The sequence below is a fragment of the Nematolebias whitei genome, chromosome 7 (assembly GCF_014905685.2).
Source record: "Nematolebias whitei isolate Nwh7 chromosome 7, NemWhi1, whole genome shotgun sequence".
Classification (NCBI taxonomy): Eukaryota; Metazoa; Chordata; class Actinopteri; order Cyprinodontiformes; family Rivulidae; genus Nematolebias; species Nematolebias whitei.
In genome coordinates, this window is record NC_056504.1 from 21,110,904 (window position 1) to 21,128,162 (window position 17,259).

General features: G+C 42.4%; 1 protein-coding gene across 1 annotated transcript in view; it reads right to left on the minus strand.

Annotated features, from left to right (window-relative positions):
- The window catches only part of LOC119411752 (band 4.1-like protein 2), a 126,213-nt gene that overhangs the window by 24,027 nt on the left and 84,927 nt on the right, over positions 1-17,259 (minus strand). The window contains exons 6-9 of the mRNA XM_037678678.1: positions 13,022-13,081; positions 11,358-11,453; positions 5,196-5,276; positions 4,989-5,105 (exon numbers count right to left, since the gene is read on the minus strand). Coding sequence (XP_037534606.1) covers positions 4,989-5,105; positions 5,196-5,276; positions 11,358-11,453; positions 13,022-13,081 — 354 coding nt within the window. The remainder of the gene's footprint in view (positions 1-4,988; positions 5,106-5,195; positions 5,277-11,357; positions 11,454-13,021; positions 13,082-17,259) is intronic.

A 17,259-nucleotide genomic window follows, 5' to 3' on the forward strand; every position in this document is an offset into this window, starting at 1 on the left:
AGTTGAGTCTCGCCATAGACTCCAAAACATTTAGGGGAAAACCAAAAAAATCAAACCTCAAGTCGTTCGTCTAAAAGGACAACAGACAATTGAACCAAATTATATTTTGCCATGTAAATCTAACTTAAACCAAGTTAGGAATGGAAAAATTGTTTGAAATGCCCTTCTATAGGTATAAATCTCTATATGAAAATTTTTCAGCATGACCCACCCTTTAAACTGGTAACTTTAGCTGATCTAAACCATGATAGCTTACACACCAGGTGCATATAGGTTAAGGTCTTGTATAAAACCCCACTCATAAGTGTAGTGAACTAAGCCTCAGGTCAAAAACCTGGCCCTGAGGGCCTTCCTGGAACAAGAACTGTTATTTCATTGATTTGTATGCAGAAATACAAATTAAGCTCATCCAGAGACTTTCTAATTGTATCTTGCACTAATCAATTGAAAGAACACTCTCTTTTTTTATTATCATTACTATTTTACAATATCTTGATAATCAAAGTGTGTTTAGTTCAAATCATTTTTAAATGTTGAAGTGAACTACTCATTTTAAATGAACTGTGAAACAGTATTAATGATTTTTAATCCTCATTCAAAGTAGAAATCAAGTTAATGTCTGTTACAAGAGTAATTATGCATTTTTTTGATCTTCTGTCTGAAATGAGCAAGTTGTGATATCGGTCAAAAGTGAAGGAACGGTCAAAAACATGTTTATTGGAACAAAATATCATGTTTATCTCTATCAGACAGATAGAAGGAAGACTGGCTCCTAAATGTCTCTGTTCTTCAAAACATCTTTCTGTCTGTTCTTAAACATCTACGCTTTCTCCTTGACTTTTAATGACCCTCTTACGTCACTAAGACCACACCCCTGTTGGTTCGTTCAACCGATCAGGAAGTTCCCAGAAGGAACCGGAAGTGACCTCTTTAAAAGGGTCAACACTTCCTAGTTCCAAGCAGAACAACGGGAACTACGCAGAACAACGGGAACTACGCAGAACAAAGTTCCGAGCTGAACAACGTTCCAGACATGAACCAAAGTTCGGAGAGCAGAACCGAACAGAAAAGTTGCTGGAGAGAACAAGAAGTTCCAGACATGATCCGAAGTTCTTCCGAGTTTCGTGGGGATTATGGAATCTTCCACATCTGAGTGGAACTCTGACGGGCTCACAGCTCATGTGAGTCCACCTGGGAGGTGAGCGTGCTGTTGAACGAAGTACCGTCACTACTCCGGACGGTTCTCTGCTATCCTACGGAGACGCTGAAATGGTAACGTTAAAAGAGAACTCTACACCGATGCTGAGATATCTTCTGCAAGGTAAAGAGTCGATTTCCACTACCGAAGTGTACCGAGGTAGAGCTGGGTTCGAATGGAGGGTGCCGTTCTTCGTCGACACATTTTCCCTCACACATCTTTTCTCTCCATTTAAACTCCTTCATTTCCCATCTTTAAAACTCTTCTATCTTGCTAGTAAATCATCCAGATATTTTCATAAATGTCTGTTGTAATTAGTTGCAAGTGAGATATCATGGCCGTATGGTTCTCATTGTAAAGCTCATTAATTAAGCTGTGTTATTGTAATCAATCTGCCAATTATTGTAAATGTGTGATGTGTTTAAATCGTTTTTAATTAAACGGCTCACTGTTGTTGGTGAGTCAGAAATTAAAACACGTTTCCGTCCACATTTAATCATTCAAGGCACGAGAGTACTCAGTCCAGAAAAATGAAAGAATCCGTTTAAATTATGGATAATATCAGACAGGTATTATTTCATTACATAAGCCCAACTAAAACCACATAAATGCATAACACATAGAACCAGGATGGCACCCACTGGGAACCACCAGCAGCAACCTTTGCTGAAGGGACCTACAACTCCAACGTGGGTCTCCAATCTTCATCCAGTGGTCGCCTCTGCAGTTCAATCGAGGGAACCCCTCTGCATGCTGATCAATCAACACCTCCATTCATTGTGGATTTTTCGTTGTGGATTATATGACTTTTTTCAATGGATTACAGACTCTGTTTCCAAGGGGTTAAAGCATTGCTACAATGGAATTACCAACAACATTATGGAATTACCAACAACGTTATGGAATTACCAACAACATTGTGGAATTACCTAAACCGTTGTGGGATTACCTTTCTTGACTTTTGTGTTCCTCTTGCTGGATTACATCAAGCTCAAGGATATTTGGAGGCGTAAGTTCATGTTGGAATTCATCCCCATGGACAGGCGATGATTTCCAAAGGGGGGACTGTAGTGAACTAGGCCTCCGATCAAAACCTGCCTCTAAAGACCTTCATGGGACAGGAACTGTTATTTCATTAATTTGAATCCAGAAATACAAATTAGCTCATCCAGAGACTTTCTAATTGTATCCTGAACTAATCAACTGAAAGAACACTCTTTTTTGTTTTATCAATCAAAGTAAATTAAATCAAGTTAAATGTTTATTTTACAAAGTGATTATGCATTTTTTGATCTTCTGTCTGAAATGAGAAGGAGTGATGTTGTTCAAAAGTCGGAGACAGTCCAAAACAAGTTGTTGGAACAAGCTGTCGTGTTTTTAAAGCTCTCAGACAGTAAACAAGAGAACTGGCACCTGCGGTGTTTCTCACTTCGTCAAAACATTTCTCTGTCTGTTCCTAAACATTTCTGCTGTTTTCTCGACTTGTAAAAACCCTTTGACGTCACTAAAACCACACCCCTGTTGGTTCCTCCAACCAATCAGGACTTACTAAAAGTGACCGGAAGCAGAACTCTTTAAAAGTCGACACTTCCTGGAACTGTTAGTCCCTCTTAATTCCTCGGAGTTCCGTTAGTTCCTCTGAGTTCCTCTGAGTCTTCAGTCTTCTGAGTCAAGTTAGGACTATGGAGTCTTCCACATCTGAGTGGAACCTCTGACTAAACTCACAGCTTGCTGTGTGTCCACCCGGGAGATGAGCGTGTTTGTTGAACGGAGTACCGTCACTACTTCGGACGATTCTCAGCCATCCTGATCAGAGACGCTGAAGGTAGCGTTTAAATGGAACTCCGTACCGGAGCTGACCTATCTTCTGCAAAGGTAACGAGTCGCTTCACTACCTAGTGTACCGGGGCTGAGCTGGGGTCGGATGAAGGGTGGCATTCCTAGTCAACACACTTTCCCTCATCCATCTTTTCTCTCCATTTAAACTCCTTCATTTCCCATCTTTAAACTTCTATCTTGCCAGTAATTAATCCAGATGCCTTCAGAAATGTCTGTTGTTTTTATTAAGTAAAACGTGCCAAGTTTTATTAATCAGAAGCAGATCAGTCTAATCAAGTGTACAAAGTTTTGATGTTAAATTTTGATTCTGTTAATAAATGACCACATTTATTTTGATGGGTCGAAGAAAATTAACGTCTCATGTCACTGATTAAACCATCTACGCACAGTACATCTGTCACATATCTGTAAAGCTCGAAAAAGAGAGAACCCGTTAATTTAAAATATGACTGTACTGGAGATCTGAAGCTAACCAAGCTAATCGAGACTTTTAGCACACTACACGTGTAAAACATTTACAAAGCCTATTTTTATTTTACAGAAAAGAGCTGTAAGAATTATCACCAGAAAGCATTACAGTCACCCATCAAGCACATTCTTTTTTCAACTGAAGTTATTAAAGTTCCATGATTTGGTAGATTATAGTATTTTATCAGTTATGTATAGGGCTCAAAATAACACATTACTATTAAATATCCAAAGAAATTTTGTTAAAAGACAAAGTTGTTATAATCTTAAGTGGATAGAGATATTTGTCAAACCAAAATTCAGAACTAGTCTGAAGGGAAGATCTACCTAAATCCAAGGAGTTGGATTGTGGAATGGTCTAGAGAGCGATGTTAAAAATGTCAAGTCAATGTGTACATTTAAGAAAAAGATCAAAGCTGAATTGTTAAAAAAAGTATATATGAAGTAGCTTAGTGTGTTTTTTGTATTACAATTAGAAAAATTAGAAAGAGTTATTCATTTTGTTCTGGTACTTGAAAATTATTATGATTGAACTAATTGTTTGAAAAAAGGGGCAGATATAATAAGATTTTTTCTTCTTTCTACTGCCTTCCATTTTAAATATTCTGTATTTTTTTATATAGTTATGAAACTGTTTTGTATTTTTAAAATGAATAAACTTTATACCATACCATACCATATGTTGTTCCTCTTCTGCCACCCCTGTCCCATCTTCCTCTGGAGTTGGTGGAGTTGTTCAGAAGCGACACCAAGGATGGTAACGTGCTTGTCGGACCCCTTGGCAAGTTATGTTAATTAAGCCTGTTCAGGATCACAGGTATGGTCAGTGTGAGCGCGGCGCATGCGACAGCGTAAGTCCACGTGAGCGCGCGTGCAGCCTGTGTGTCTCTGCTGTGACAGACACACTCAGAGAAAGAAAGGAGGGGGCAGGGGGGGTCTGTTTTTCCCCATCATTACACTGCAGATTCAGTGAGTGAGACCAGGCAAGAGCGGCTTGTTTATTTAAAATAATAAAGCACAACCTGAACCAAGCCTTTAGCCCAGTCCCTCGGCGACCACTGAGCGCTAGGCCACCAGGAAATGTCCCGGTGCTCCCGACAGTCAGTCAGCCCCCGTTGATTGTTATTTCAGATTAAATGTCTGTTCTTGCACATTGTGAAATACACTTCTAAATAAATGTGACCTATACTCCAAAACAACTTATATATGTTTTGTTTTTTTTCCTCTTCATGAGACATTTTTTGATTGATGCGACGTGTACTCCGGAGCGATGTATACAGGTAGTGCAGAAAATACGGTACATCTTTTTTTTTTCCTGAGAGCCCATCTGTCCCACAACTCCTGACTACTTCAGCCATAGCTTTATGACGCCTGATGCTTTTGCATCACAGATGAACTGTATGGTAAGTTTGTAAATGAATCCATTCATAGTAATAAAACCTTGTGACGTGCTGTATGATCATTTGTCTGCTCTGACATGTACCTCTACTTTCCGTGGCAGCTCCTCAGTGGGAGACTCTGTTTCCCTGATAACCACTGCTTTTGTCACCAGCATGTCTGGATGCTGCTGTTTGGCCTCCTGGATCGCCATGGCAAGCACCTGCAGCCATAAAACACCAACTTTGAACATTTTAGTGACTACTATAACCAACACCTACACCCACATTGTGCTTGGTACACACAACCTCACCTGATGCTGATCCACATCATCATCCCCTGTGATTATGATTCTTTTCTCGATTCTGGTCTCTGAGTAGCCTCCTTTGACAGTCTGTAAAACACAAACAAAAAGGACTCGTTAAGGACTTGAGCTTTGCAGAAACAGAAGCTTAAACTTACAAGGTGTTTTTGGACATCACAACATGATTTCAAGGTGTTGTCGACTTTATTTGTCCACAACAAAAAATATGTCTAATATATGCCTCCCACTGAGAACTTCCCAAGACCAAATTACTGTCAGCATGCCATTTACATGCTCCCTTAAAGCTTGTGACATCTGTGGCATTATGCTGGGTGATAAAACTGCACATTTTAGAGTAGCTTTTTATTGTGGTCAGCCTTAGGCACACCTGTGCGATAATCATGCCACACTTGTAAATTGGATGGATGATCTCAGCAAAGGAGAAATGCTCACTAACACAGATTTACACAAATTTGTGAACAATGTTTGAGGGGAAAGGGTCTATTGTGTATGTACAAAAAGTCTTACATCTTTGAGTTCAGGTCATGAAAAATCTGTCAGGGCATCTATCTACATATAATGGGCATAAATGTCATACTATTTTGAACTTGAATCCTTTTTTCCAGGTGGAATGGTTTTCAATTATTTGTAAAAACAAGGCTTTGGCTGCACATGTTTTGAAGTTTTTTTGCTGTATAGTAATAATATACAGGTTCTGGTCATGAAATTAGAAATCATGAAAAAGTTGATTTTATTTAAGTAATTCCATTCAAAACGTGAAACTTGTATATTATATTCATTCAATACACACAGACTGATATATTCCAAAAGTTTATTTATTTTAATGTTGATGATTATAACTGACAACTAATGAAAACCCCAAATTCAGTACCTCAGAAAATTAGAATATTGTGAAAAAGTTCAATATTTAAGACACCTGGTGCCACACTCTAATCTGCTAATTAACTCAAAACAATTGCAAAGGCCTTTAAATGGTCTCTCAGTCTAGTTCTGTAGGCTACACAATCATGGGGAAGACTGCTGACTTGACAGTTGTGTACAAACTAGTGTACAAGCAATAGGGATAACCGCACCCTGGAGAGGATGGTGAAACAAAACCCATTCCAAAATTTGGGGGAGATTCACAAAGAGTGGACTGCAGCTGGAGTCAATGCTTCAAGAACCACCACACACAGACGTATGCAAGACATGGGTTTCGGCAGTAGCATCCCTTGTGTCAAGTCCCTTTTGAACAACAGACAGCAACAGAAGTGTCTCACCTGGGCTAAAGATAAAAAGGACTGGACTGCTGCTGAGTGGTCCAAAGTTGTGTTCTCTGATGAAAGTAAGTTTTGTATTTCCTTTGGTAATCAAGATCCCAGAATCTGGAGGAAGAGAGGAGAGGCACAGCATCCATGGTGCTTGAGGTCCAGTGTCAAATTTCCACTGTCAGTGATGGTTTGGGGTGCCATGTCATCTTCTGGTGTTGGTCCACTGTGTTTTCTGAGGTCAAAGGTCAACACAGCCGTCTACCAGTAAGTTTTTAAGTACTTCATGCTTCCTGCTGTTGACCAACTTTATGGAGATGCAGATTTCATTTTGCAACAGGACTTGGCACTTGCACACAGTGGCAAAGCTACAAGTACCTGGTTTAAGGACCATGGTATCCCTGTTCTTATTTGGCCAGTAAACTCACCTGACCTTAACCCCATAGAAAATCTATGGGGTATTGTGAAGAGGAAGATGTGATATACCAGATCCAACAATTCAGAAGAGCTGAAGTCCACTATCAGAGCAAGCTGGGCTCTCATAACACCTGAGCAGTGCCACAGACCGATCGACTCCATGCCACGCTGCATTGCTGCAGTAATCCAGGCAAAAAGAGCCCCAAATAAGTATTGAGTGCTGTACATGTTCATAGTTTTCATGTTCGTACTTTTCAGTTGGGACAACATTTCTAAAAATCCTTTTTTTTAAATTGGTCTTAAGTAATATTCTAATTTTCTGAGATATTGAGTTTAGGGTTTTCATTAGTTGTCAGTTATAATCATCAACTTTAAAAGAAAAAAACAGTTGAAATATATCAGTATGTGTGTAATGAATGAATATAATATACAAGTTTCACTTTTTGAATGGAATTACTGAAATAAATCGACTTTTTCATGATATTCTAATTTTATGGCCAGCACCTGTAATATTTGCATAATCATTCCACTAAAACAATAAAAAAAAATAATCTGTGGCAACCCCTGAAAAAAAGGGAGCAGCCACATAAATAAATAAGTAAAGAAAAAAAGAAAGAAATGGAATGATAAATGGACTGTACTTGTATAGCAACAGACAGCTGTACACTGCTTTGCATTGCAGACAGATGATGACCCAACATACACAGCAATAAAAGCAGGTGGGTCGGAAGATAAAGCTGGACTGATTGTTTGTGAAAACTAACACAAGGGAAAAAACTTTGTCAAGGAGAAACAGCTAATGATTCTTGACAAAGTGTTAAAACTCAAAATGTTATCTGATCATCTTAAATTGTCCAGTAAGAAAAAGTGAAACAACAAACAGTAGTATTTCTTAGACCATCTTTGAAAAAGAAGCAAAAATCTCAAATTAAAGATTAAAACAAGCACTTTGAAATGTTTTAAAATCACAGATTCAATTTGCTTGAAAATAATTTCTGACCATCCATCCATCCATTTTCTTCCGCTTATCCGGGGTCGGGTCGCGGGGGTAGCAGCCTAAGTAGGGAGGCCCAGACTTCCCTCTCCCCAACCACTTGGGCCAGCTCTTCCGGGGGAATCCCGAGGCTTTCCCAGGCCAGCTGAGAAACATAGTCACTCCAGCGTGCCCTGGGTCTTCCTCTGGGCCTCCTTCTGGTGGGACGTGTCCGGAACACCTCACCAGGGAGGCATCCAGGAGGCATCCTAAACAGATGCCCAAGCCACCTCAACCGGCTCCTCTCGATGTGGAGAAGCAGCGGCTCTACTCTGAGTCCCTCCCGGATGATCGAGCTTCTCACCCTATCTCTAAGGGAGAGCCCAGACACCCTGCGGAGAAAACTCATTTCGGCCGCTTGTATCCGAGATCTCATTCTTTCGGTCACAACCCAAAGCTCGTGACCATAGATGAGGGTAGGAACGTAGATCGATCAGTAAATTGAGAGATTTGCCTTTTGACTCAGCTCTCTCTTCACCACGACAGACCTGTACAGCACCTGCTTCAATGCAGACGCTGCACCTATCCGCCTATCGATCTCACGCTCCATTTTTCCCTCATTCGTGAACAAGACCCCAAGATACTTGAACTCCTCCACTTGGGGTAGGACCTCCTCCCTGACCCAGAGAGGGCACTCTACGCTTTTCTGGCTCAAGACCATGGCCTCGGATTTGGAGGAACTGATCTTCATCCCGGCGGCGTCGCATTCGGCTGTGAACCGCTCCAACAAAAGCTGTAGATCACAATCTGATGAAGCCAATAAGACCACATGTGCAAAAAGCAGAGACGCAATCCTAATGCCACCAAAATGGATCCCCTCAACACCTTGGCTGCGCCTAGAAATCCTGTCCATAAAAGTTATGAACAGAAGCGGTGACAAAGGGCAACCTTGGCGGAGTCCAACTCTCGCTGGGACCAAGCCCGACTTACTGCCGGCAATGCGGACCAGGCTCTGACACCGGTCATACAAAGACCTAACAGCCCGTATAAAAGGGCCCGGTACCCCATACTCCCAGAGTATCCCCCACAGGTTTCCCTGAGGGACGCGGTCGAACGCCTTCTCCAAGTCCACAAAGCACATGTAGACCGGTTGGGCAAACTCCCACGCATCCTCTAGGACCCTGCTGAGAGTGTAGAGCTAGTCCAGTGTTCCACGGCCAGGATGAAAACCACACTGCTCCTCCTGAATCTGAGGTTCGACTATCCGACGGACCCTCCTCTCCAGAACCCCCGAATAGACCTTACCAGGGAGGCTTAAGAGTGTGATTCCCCTGTAGCTGGAACACACTCTACGGTCCCCCTTTTTAAATAGGGGGACCACCACCCTGGTCTGCCAATCCAGGGGAACTTCCCCCGATGTCCACGCAATATTGCAGAGTCGTGTAAGCCAACACAGCCCTACAACATCCAGAGCCTTAAGGAACTCCGGGCGAATCTCATCCACCCCTGGGGCCCTGCCACCGAGGAGCTTTTTAACCACCACGGTGACCTCAGCACCAGAGATTGGAGGGCCCAACCCAGAGTCCCCAGGCTCCGCTTCCTCAGTGGAAGACGTGCCGGTGGGATTGAGGAGGTCTTCAAAGTATTCCGCCCACCGACCCACAACATCCCGAGTTGAGGTCAGCAGCACACCACTCCCACTATAAACAGTGTTGGTGGTGTACCACTTTCCCCTCCTGAGACGTCGGATGGTGGACCAGAATCGCCTTGAAGCCAAGTGGAAGTCATTCTCCATGGCCTCTCTGAACTCCTCCCATGCCCGAGTTTTTGCCTCAGCGACCACCCGAGCCGCATGTCGCTTGGACTGCCGGTAGCCATCAGCTGCTTCCGGGGTCCCACAGGCCAAAAAGGCCCGATAGGACTCCTTCTTCAGCCTGACAGCATCCCTCACCAACTGTGTCCACCATCGGGTTAGAGGGTTGCCGCCACGACAGGCACCAACAACCTTGCAAGCGCAGCTCCGGTAAGCTGCCTCAACAATAGAGGCACGAAACATGGTCCACTCAGACTCAATGTCCCCCACCTCCCTCGGAACATGTTCAATGTTCTCCCGGAGGTGGGAGTTAAAACTCCGTCTCACAGGAGACTCTGCCAGACTTTCCCAGCAAACCCTCACAATACGTTTGGGTCTGCCATGTCTGACCGGCATCCTCCTCCACCATCGGAGCCAACTCACCACCAGGTAGCGATCAGTGGACAGCTCCGCCCCTCTCTTCACCCGAGTGTCCAAGACATGTGGCCGCAGATCAGATGAGACGATGACAAAGTCCATCATCGAACTACGGCCTAGGGTGTCCTGGTGCCAAGAGCACATATGGACACCCTTATGCTTGAACAAGGTGTTCGCTATTGACAATCCATGACGAGCACAGAAGTCCAACAACAGAACACCACTCTGGTTCAGATCAGGGGGGCCGTTCCTCCCAACCACACTTCTCCAGGTCTCTCTGTCATTGCCCACATGAGCATTGAAGTCCCCCAGCAGAAAAAGGGAGTCCCTGGGAGGTGCACTTTCCAGTACCCCCTCCAAGGACTCCAAAAAGGGTGGATAATCTGATCTGGCTTTTGGTGCATAAGCACAAATGACAGTCAGAACCCGTCCCCCCACACGTAGGCGGAGGGAGGCCACCCTCCCATTCACCAGGGTGAACCCCAACACACAGGCACCAAGTTGGGGGGCAAAAAGTATGCCCACTCTAGCTCGGCACCTCTCACCAGGGGCAACTCCAGAGTGGAAGAGTGTCCAGCCCCTCTCAAGGAAACTGGTTCCAGAGCCAAAGCCATACGTAGAGATGAGTTTGACTATTTCTAGCCGGAACCTCTCAACCTCACACACCAGCTCAGGCTCTTTCCCCACCAGTGAGGTGACATTCCACATCCCAATAACCAGCTTCTGTAGCCGAGGATCAGACCGCCAGGGTCCCCGCCCTCGGCCACCCCCCATCCCACATTGCACCCAACCCCTTTGGCCCCTCCCACAGGTGGTGAGCCCATGGGAAGGGGGACCCACGTCTCCTCTTCGGGCTGTGCCCGGCCGAGCTCCATGGGTAAAAGCCCGGCCACCAGGCGCTCGCCCACGTGCCCCACTTCCAGGCCTGGCTCCAGAGTGGGGCCCCGGTGACCCACGTCCGGGCAAGGGAACATTAAGTCCATTTATTTTTCTCTTCATCTGGGTCTTTGGGCTGCACTTTGTCTAGTCCTTCACCTAGGACCTGTCTGCCATGGGTGACCCTACTAGGGGCGTAAAGCCCCTGACAGCATAGCTCCTAGGATCATTGGGACACTCAAACCCCTCCACCACGGTAAGGTGGCAGCCCAGGGAGGGGCTGATTTCTAATTTCTGACCTATTTAAAATATTTTTTTAATTAGCAGTTGCCAAGAAAATTCAGATGGGATGTTGTCTCCGAGTACTTTGGCTCAAACTGTAACCATGGAAACATAATTAGTGTTACCTTGGTAACTTGTGTTGTTGTTGCTGAGGTGATGCTCTCGGGGGTGATGGTCAACGGGGACACAACAGACTCCCTCCCCTGTCTGCTGCCTTGTACCTACAGCACAATAAACACAATGTTAGCAATGAAGAACACACAAGTTTACAGACAACGAGGACTGCTCAGTCAGTCAGGAGGTCCTATATGGAACACCATAATGCTCAAAATTAAATAAATACTTTGTAAATAAAGCATTATGAAATAAGAAAACTATTCATTTTTATTTTTTTTATTTCATAATTGTGTTTTTCATGATAGCTTATTTTTTTCATAATGGAGTTTTTCATAATGGCTTATTTATTTCATAATGACTCTTTTCAGCAGAATGACTTCAGCTGTCAATCAACATCAGTGGGTTGAACCTTCACACCCACTGGCTGATCCATTAATAAATAAGCCATTATGGAAAAACGCCATTATGAAATAAATAAGCCATCATGAAATAAATAAGCCATCATGAAAAACACAATTATGAAATAAAAGAATAAAAATGATTTTTTTTTTCTTATTTCATAATGCTTTATTTACTTATTTAATTTTGAGCATTTTGGTGTTCCATGAAAAAGAAGCTGTCCACTCAATGAGATTAAAAATGTTGAAAACAATTGTATTTTTGGGGATTTCAGGTATAACCAGTGAGACAGAACTAGTATTTTAGCTTGTTGTTAGAAACTGAACAGAGTCATTAGAATGAAAAGCTTGCTGACCAGGCCACTTTAAGTAAAATAAAAAATATGAAATGAGTTTGATGTCTTTTTCATCAGAGCAGGTGCACAGAAACGGAGGCCTCATAAAAAAATGATCATCATGTTAGACATAAAGCCAGTATAATAATAATAATAATAATAATAATAATAATGTGTTGTGTGTTGTCATCATTGTATGTTCCCATACAATGGTGAAATTGGATCTCTGCATTTAGCCTATCCACCACCAGGTGGTGCAGTGGGCAGGTATGGAAAGTGTCAGGGGAGCATTTGGGGATAGGGTGTCCTGCTCAGAGACACCACGAGATGTGCAATGACTGGGGATCAGACTTGGGACTTTTGGGTCCCAAGTCGGTTGCCCTGCCTCACTTGGCTGTGACTATTAGAGACAAGCTGGCAAATCAATATAGCTCTAGTGCGCTTAAGATTGTTAAAGAGGTCCAAAACAAAATCTAAATGAGCTTGACACAACTGTAACAAATCAGAAACTAATTTAAAAGAAAAATGGTCTCACAAAAATTCAAGAAACAAGAATGCACGTCTCCTTCTTTGACTCATCACACATACACACACACACACACATTTCAAGACAAATTGGAGAGTGAAAGCTGTTTGTAATTTGCCACCAGCAGTCAAACCAAAAATGTTGATTATTGGTGCTCATGTTCTCCGGTCACTGGATTAAGATCAAAAGTTAAACAGTTGAGATGTCAACCTAATGATTACTTTCAAATATTCTCATTAAAATCCATCCAGTGATGTATGAGACATTTGCTACTGATACAGAAAAATGAGCACAAGCACGCTCACGCACGCACACACACACACACACACACACACACACACACACACACATGCACACGCTCACGCACATGCACACACACACAGCAAACTGTGTGGTCCACAACAGACACTTACAGGGGAGCCGTTTTCTTTGAGGGCACCAGGCTCTTCCTGTGGGCTGACAGAACCAGAGTTCTGGAGGAGAAACAAAAGGTTCTCATCAAGAAGACAAAGGACAAATACATGAGATTAAAACTAAACTAAATACTTTGGCTGTTCCTGCAGGTAAACAAATGCAGATGGCAGTTGCTCACAAAGTTTGCTCGTAATTGTTTTGAAACTAAGGACACGTTAGTCTGGGATATGAGAAAAACATTGTGCAAATAACGTTTATTACTCTTGAATGGTTTATTTTTGTCCTCATTACATTGCAAAGAGTGGCTTTAAATGGCAGAAGAAAAAAAGGTTAAAAATTGAACAATTTAAAAGTATGTTTATCCATCCAACACATATCTTTAAATAAAAACAAATTAAATTAAATGTGTGTCAAAATACTTCAGTTTGAGAAAAAGATAACTTTTCAATTCTCATGTAGGCAAAAAAAAAATCAAGAGGCCTCTCTTGCTCTGGATGGATGGACGGACAGACAGATAAATCCATCCATCAATGGATAGATACAACCATCCATCGATGGGTGGACGGGTGGGTGGATGGATGGATGGATGTGGAGACTTTGCCCAGCAGGACATATCAGATAAATACCCTCAGCCATCTTTGATTGTTCTCTTATTTGCAGATGAGCTGACTGTCATCAGTGTGAACATTTATAGATACAGACATTAGATTATAGAAAATATGTGAGCATCACTAGAAATGCTGGTAGTTGGGTGCTAAATGATCCACTGTCACAGAATTCTTTGTTTGTTTATGTCAATATACCAGAAACGAGGCTGATGAGAGGAAAACTACAAACACAAAACACTTGATCAAACTGGGAGTTTTTGTCTGATAACAAACTTGTTTCACGATGAGCACATTTGATCATTCTTATACAAATCCGTATCTGTAGAGTTTTAATAAGAAGACCTTCATTCTAACGTGTTGTTAACATGTAGCCATGCTGGAACTGGGAATTTAAACTTACAGTATATTTTGTACTTTAATTTGTCAATCTTTGTTTGCAGTTTATTTTGTGGTACTCCATAAATCCCAATGTTGATGACTAAAAATCAAATTGAAAACACAAAACTGTTAATTATGATTTTAAGGAAAAAATAGTTATTTAGAATAACGGATAAATAAAAAATAGAAATAAAGATTATTGCTTCAGGAACATCTGCAATGTTCATTTCAAATCTTATTTTTGCAAAATAAAAAAATAAAAATATTACTTCAAGTTTGTTGTTTAGTTGCCAAAATGTTTTTGTGGGATTTTATGTTTCGTGATAGTACCTGTATCTGAAAGTGACACAAACTCTTTAGCTCTCTGTTAACAGCAGAGCAGCAGCTTACCTTCAGTGATTTGTCTCCATCTGATGGCTTTTCAGTGCCTCTGCAGATCTTTTTCTACCTACTTGTGATAGGGATGATAAATGGTAAATGGAATGTATTTGTATAAAATCCAAAAAAGTTCAATCTGGTCCTCTGGACATTCAAAAAAAAAAAAAAAAAAAACAAAGCAAACAAACAAAAAATGTAGAAACGTTTCGTCTCTCAACCAAGAGACTTCCTTAGTCTGAGGTGCTGTATTCAGCTCAGTCTCTTAAATAGCACCATCTCAGAGTGGATCAACCAGTTTGCTGCTGACAACCAAAACCAGCTGATCACATGCTCAAGAAGGACCATCAGCCTAACAATGGATCATTAGCACACTGATGGCTGTTTACTATTCACAGAGGGCTGAGTGATACTAGCAATCACAGCATTGTAAGAGGGGGACAATTGAACCCGGAGGCCTCCACCCCTGTTTAATGATGGACGATTTCTTTTCACAAAGATGGCCTCCTTTACTCCTCTCTCAAACCATCGTTCCTCTCTATCCAGGATGTGCACATCTTCATCCCTGAAAGAGTGACCGCTGGCCTGGAGATGAGTGTAGACTGCAGAGTCCTGACCTGATGATGTTGATCTTCTGTGCTGGGCCATCCTTTTGGCCAGTGGCTGTTTTGTTTCCCCAATGTAAGACTGATCACAGCCCTCCTGACACTGAACAGCATACACAACATTACTCTAGTTGTGCCGGGGGACTGGCTCTTTGGGATGAACCAGTCTTTGCCGTAATGTATTTTGGGGTTTAAAAGCCACTGGGACGTTATGTTTAGAAAATAAACGTCTCAGTTTCTCTGATACTCCCTCAACATATGGAATGACCACTGGTCTGGGTTCCTCCTTTTCACCTGTTGGCTGACTGGAGTCCTGTTTGGGTTTCTTCTCTGCTTTTAGGAAGGCCCAGTTAGGATATCCACATTGCTCTAGAGCCTGTCTTGTGTGGGATTTCTCCTTCTGCCTGGCTCCTGAGCTAGTGGGGATGCTGTCTGCTCTGTGATACAGAGTCCTGATGACTCCTAACTTGTGCTCCAAAGGGTGATGGGAGTCAAACTGCAAATACTGGTCTGTGTGGATGGGTTTGCGGTACACCTCAGTTTGCAAATGTCCTCTATCAGAGACTGAGACCTCACAGTCCAAGAAAGCCAACTTGTCATTTTTTACATCTTCTCGTGTGAACTTGATGTATTTATCCACAGAGTTGATGTGGTCAGTAAAATGTTGGACTTACTGAGATTTAATTTTAACCCAGGTGTCGTCAACATACCTGAACCAATGACTTGGTGGTGTCCCTGAAAAGGATGTCAAGGCTCTCTTTTCTACCTCCTCCATGTACAGGTTGGCAACAATAGGAGAAACTGGAGACCCCATAGCACACCCATGTTTCTGCCTATAATATTGCTCCCCATATGTGAAGCAGGTTGACTGCAGGCACAGTTTCAAGAGTTGACACAGTTGTTCTGTGGAAAGTGTGGTCCTGCTGCTCAGAGTGGTGTCTGATTTTAATTTTAAACTGACCACCTCTACTGCATCATCAACAGGAATGCACGTAAAGAGTGATGTGACATCAAAAGAGACCATTGTTTCATCAGTCTCCATGATGACATCCCTCACCTTATCCACAAAGTCCATGGTGTTCTGTATTTGGTGTTCTGAGCTGCCAACTAAAGGGATGAGTACAGACGAATAGTAAACAGCCATCAGTGTGCTAATGAGCCATTGTTAGGCTGATGGTCCTTCTTGAGCATGTGATCAGCTGGTTTTGGTTGTCAGCAGCAAACTGGTTGATCCACTCTGAGATGGTGCTATTTAAGAGACTGAGCTGAAAACAGCACCTCAGACTGAGGAAGTCTCTTGGATCAGAGACTAAACGTTTCTACATTTTTTGTTGTTTTGCTTTGTTTTTGTTTTTTTTTGAATGTCCAGAGGACCAGATTGAACTTTTTTGGATTTTTCTACCTGGATTATTGAGCATGCATCAGGATACTTGTATAAATCCTTTCTATTTAATCAAGATGCCCAACGCTCTTTACAACACACTCTGTGCCTGATTTACTTCCACGCACACACAATCATACAGCACTCTACTCCATCTCTACAAAGATAAGCTGAATCTGTAGAGACTGATGGGACACACACCAGAGGCAATGAGGGGATCAGTGTCTTGCCCAGGATCACTTCAACTGCTGGTGGAATCAAACCCCCAACAATCCCATTGGAGGATGACTGCTCTAACCACTCAGCCACAGCTGCCCGATACCCTCTATTTGCTGCAGATGAACACACACACACATACTACTGAGACCTACTGTTTAAAAGTATGACTCAAAATGGTGTGACACTTCAAAGTCTCTCTCTTGTCATCATTTCCCGAGCACATCCCCACCATTAACTGAATAGCTAAAAAGCCCTGCCATTATGACATTTTAATAAGGCACCTGCAGGACATCCAGGGTAAGTCCTCTGCTCCTGGAGATGAATGAGAGCTTTCATCATTCTCATTAATACACTGTCAATACTTTAATCAACACTTAATGATGCTATTATAGCATCAACTCCTGCACAATATGGCTACCATTACACAAGGGACTACTGGGGAAAAAAAATGTCTTCTTCTTCCTGATGAAAAGCTTGACGTTTCACAAAATGGCAAGAATTTAATACAGTCTGTTTGGTGTGTGACTGAAGGAAATGATGCTGTGATGATGCATACTGAAAATCCTGCTTTTCAGCATTCATGTATTAAACATGGTAGACGACAGCCATACCATCCATCCATCCATCCATCCATCCATCCATCCATCCATCCATCCATCCATCCATCCATC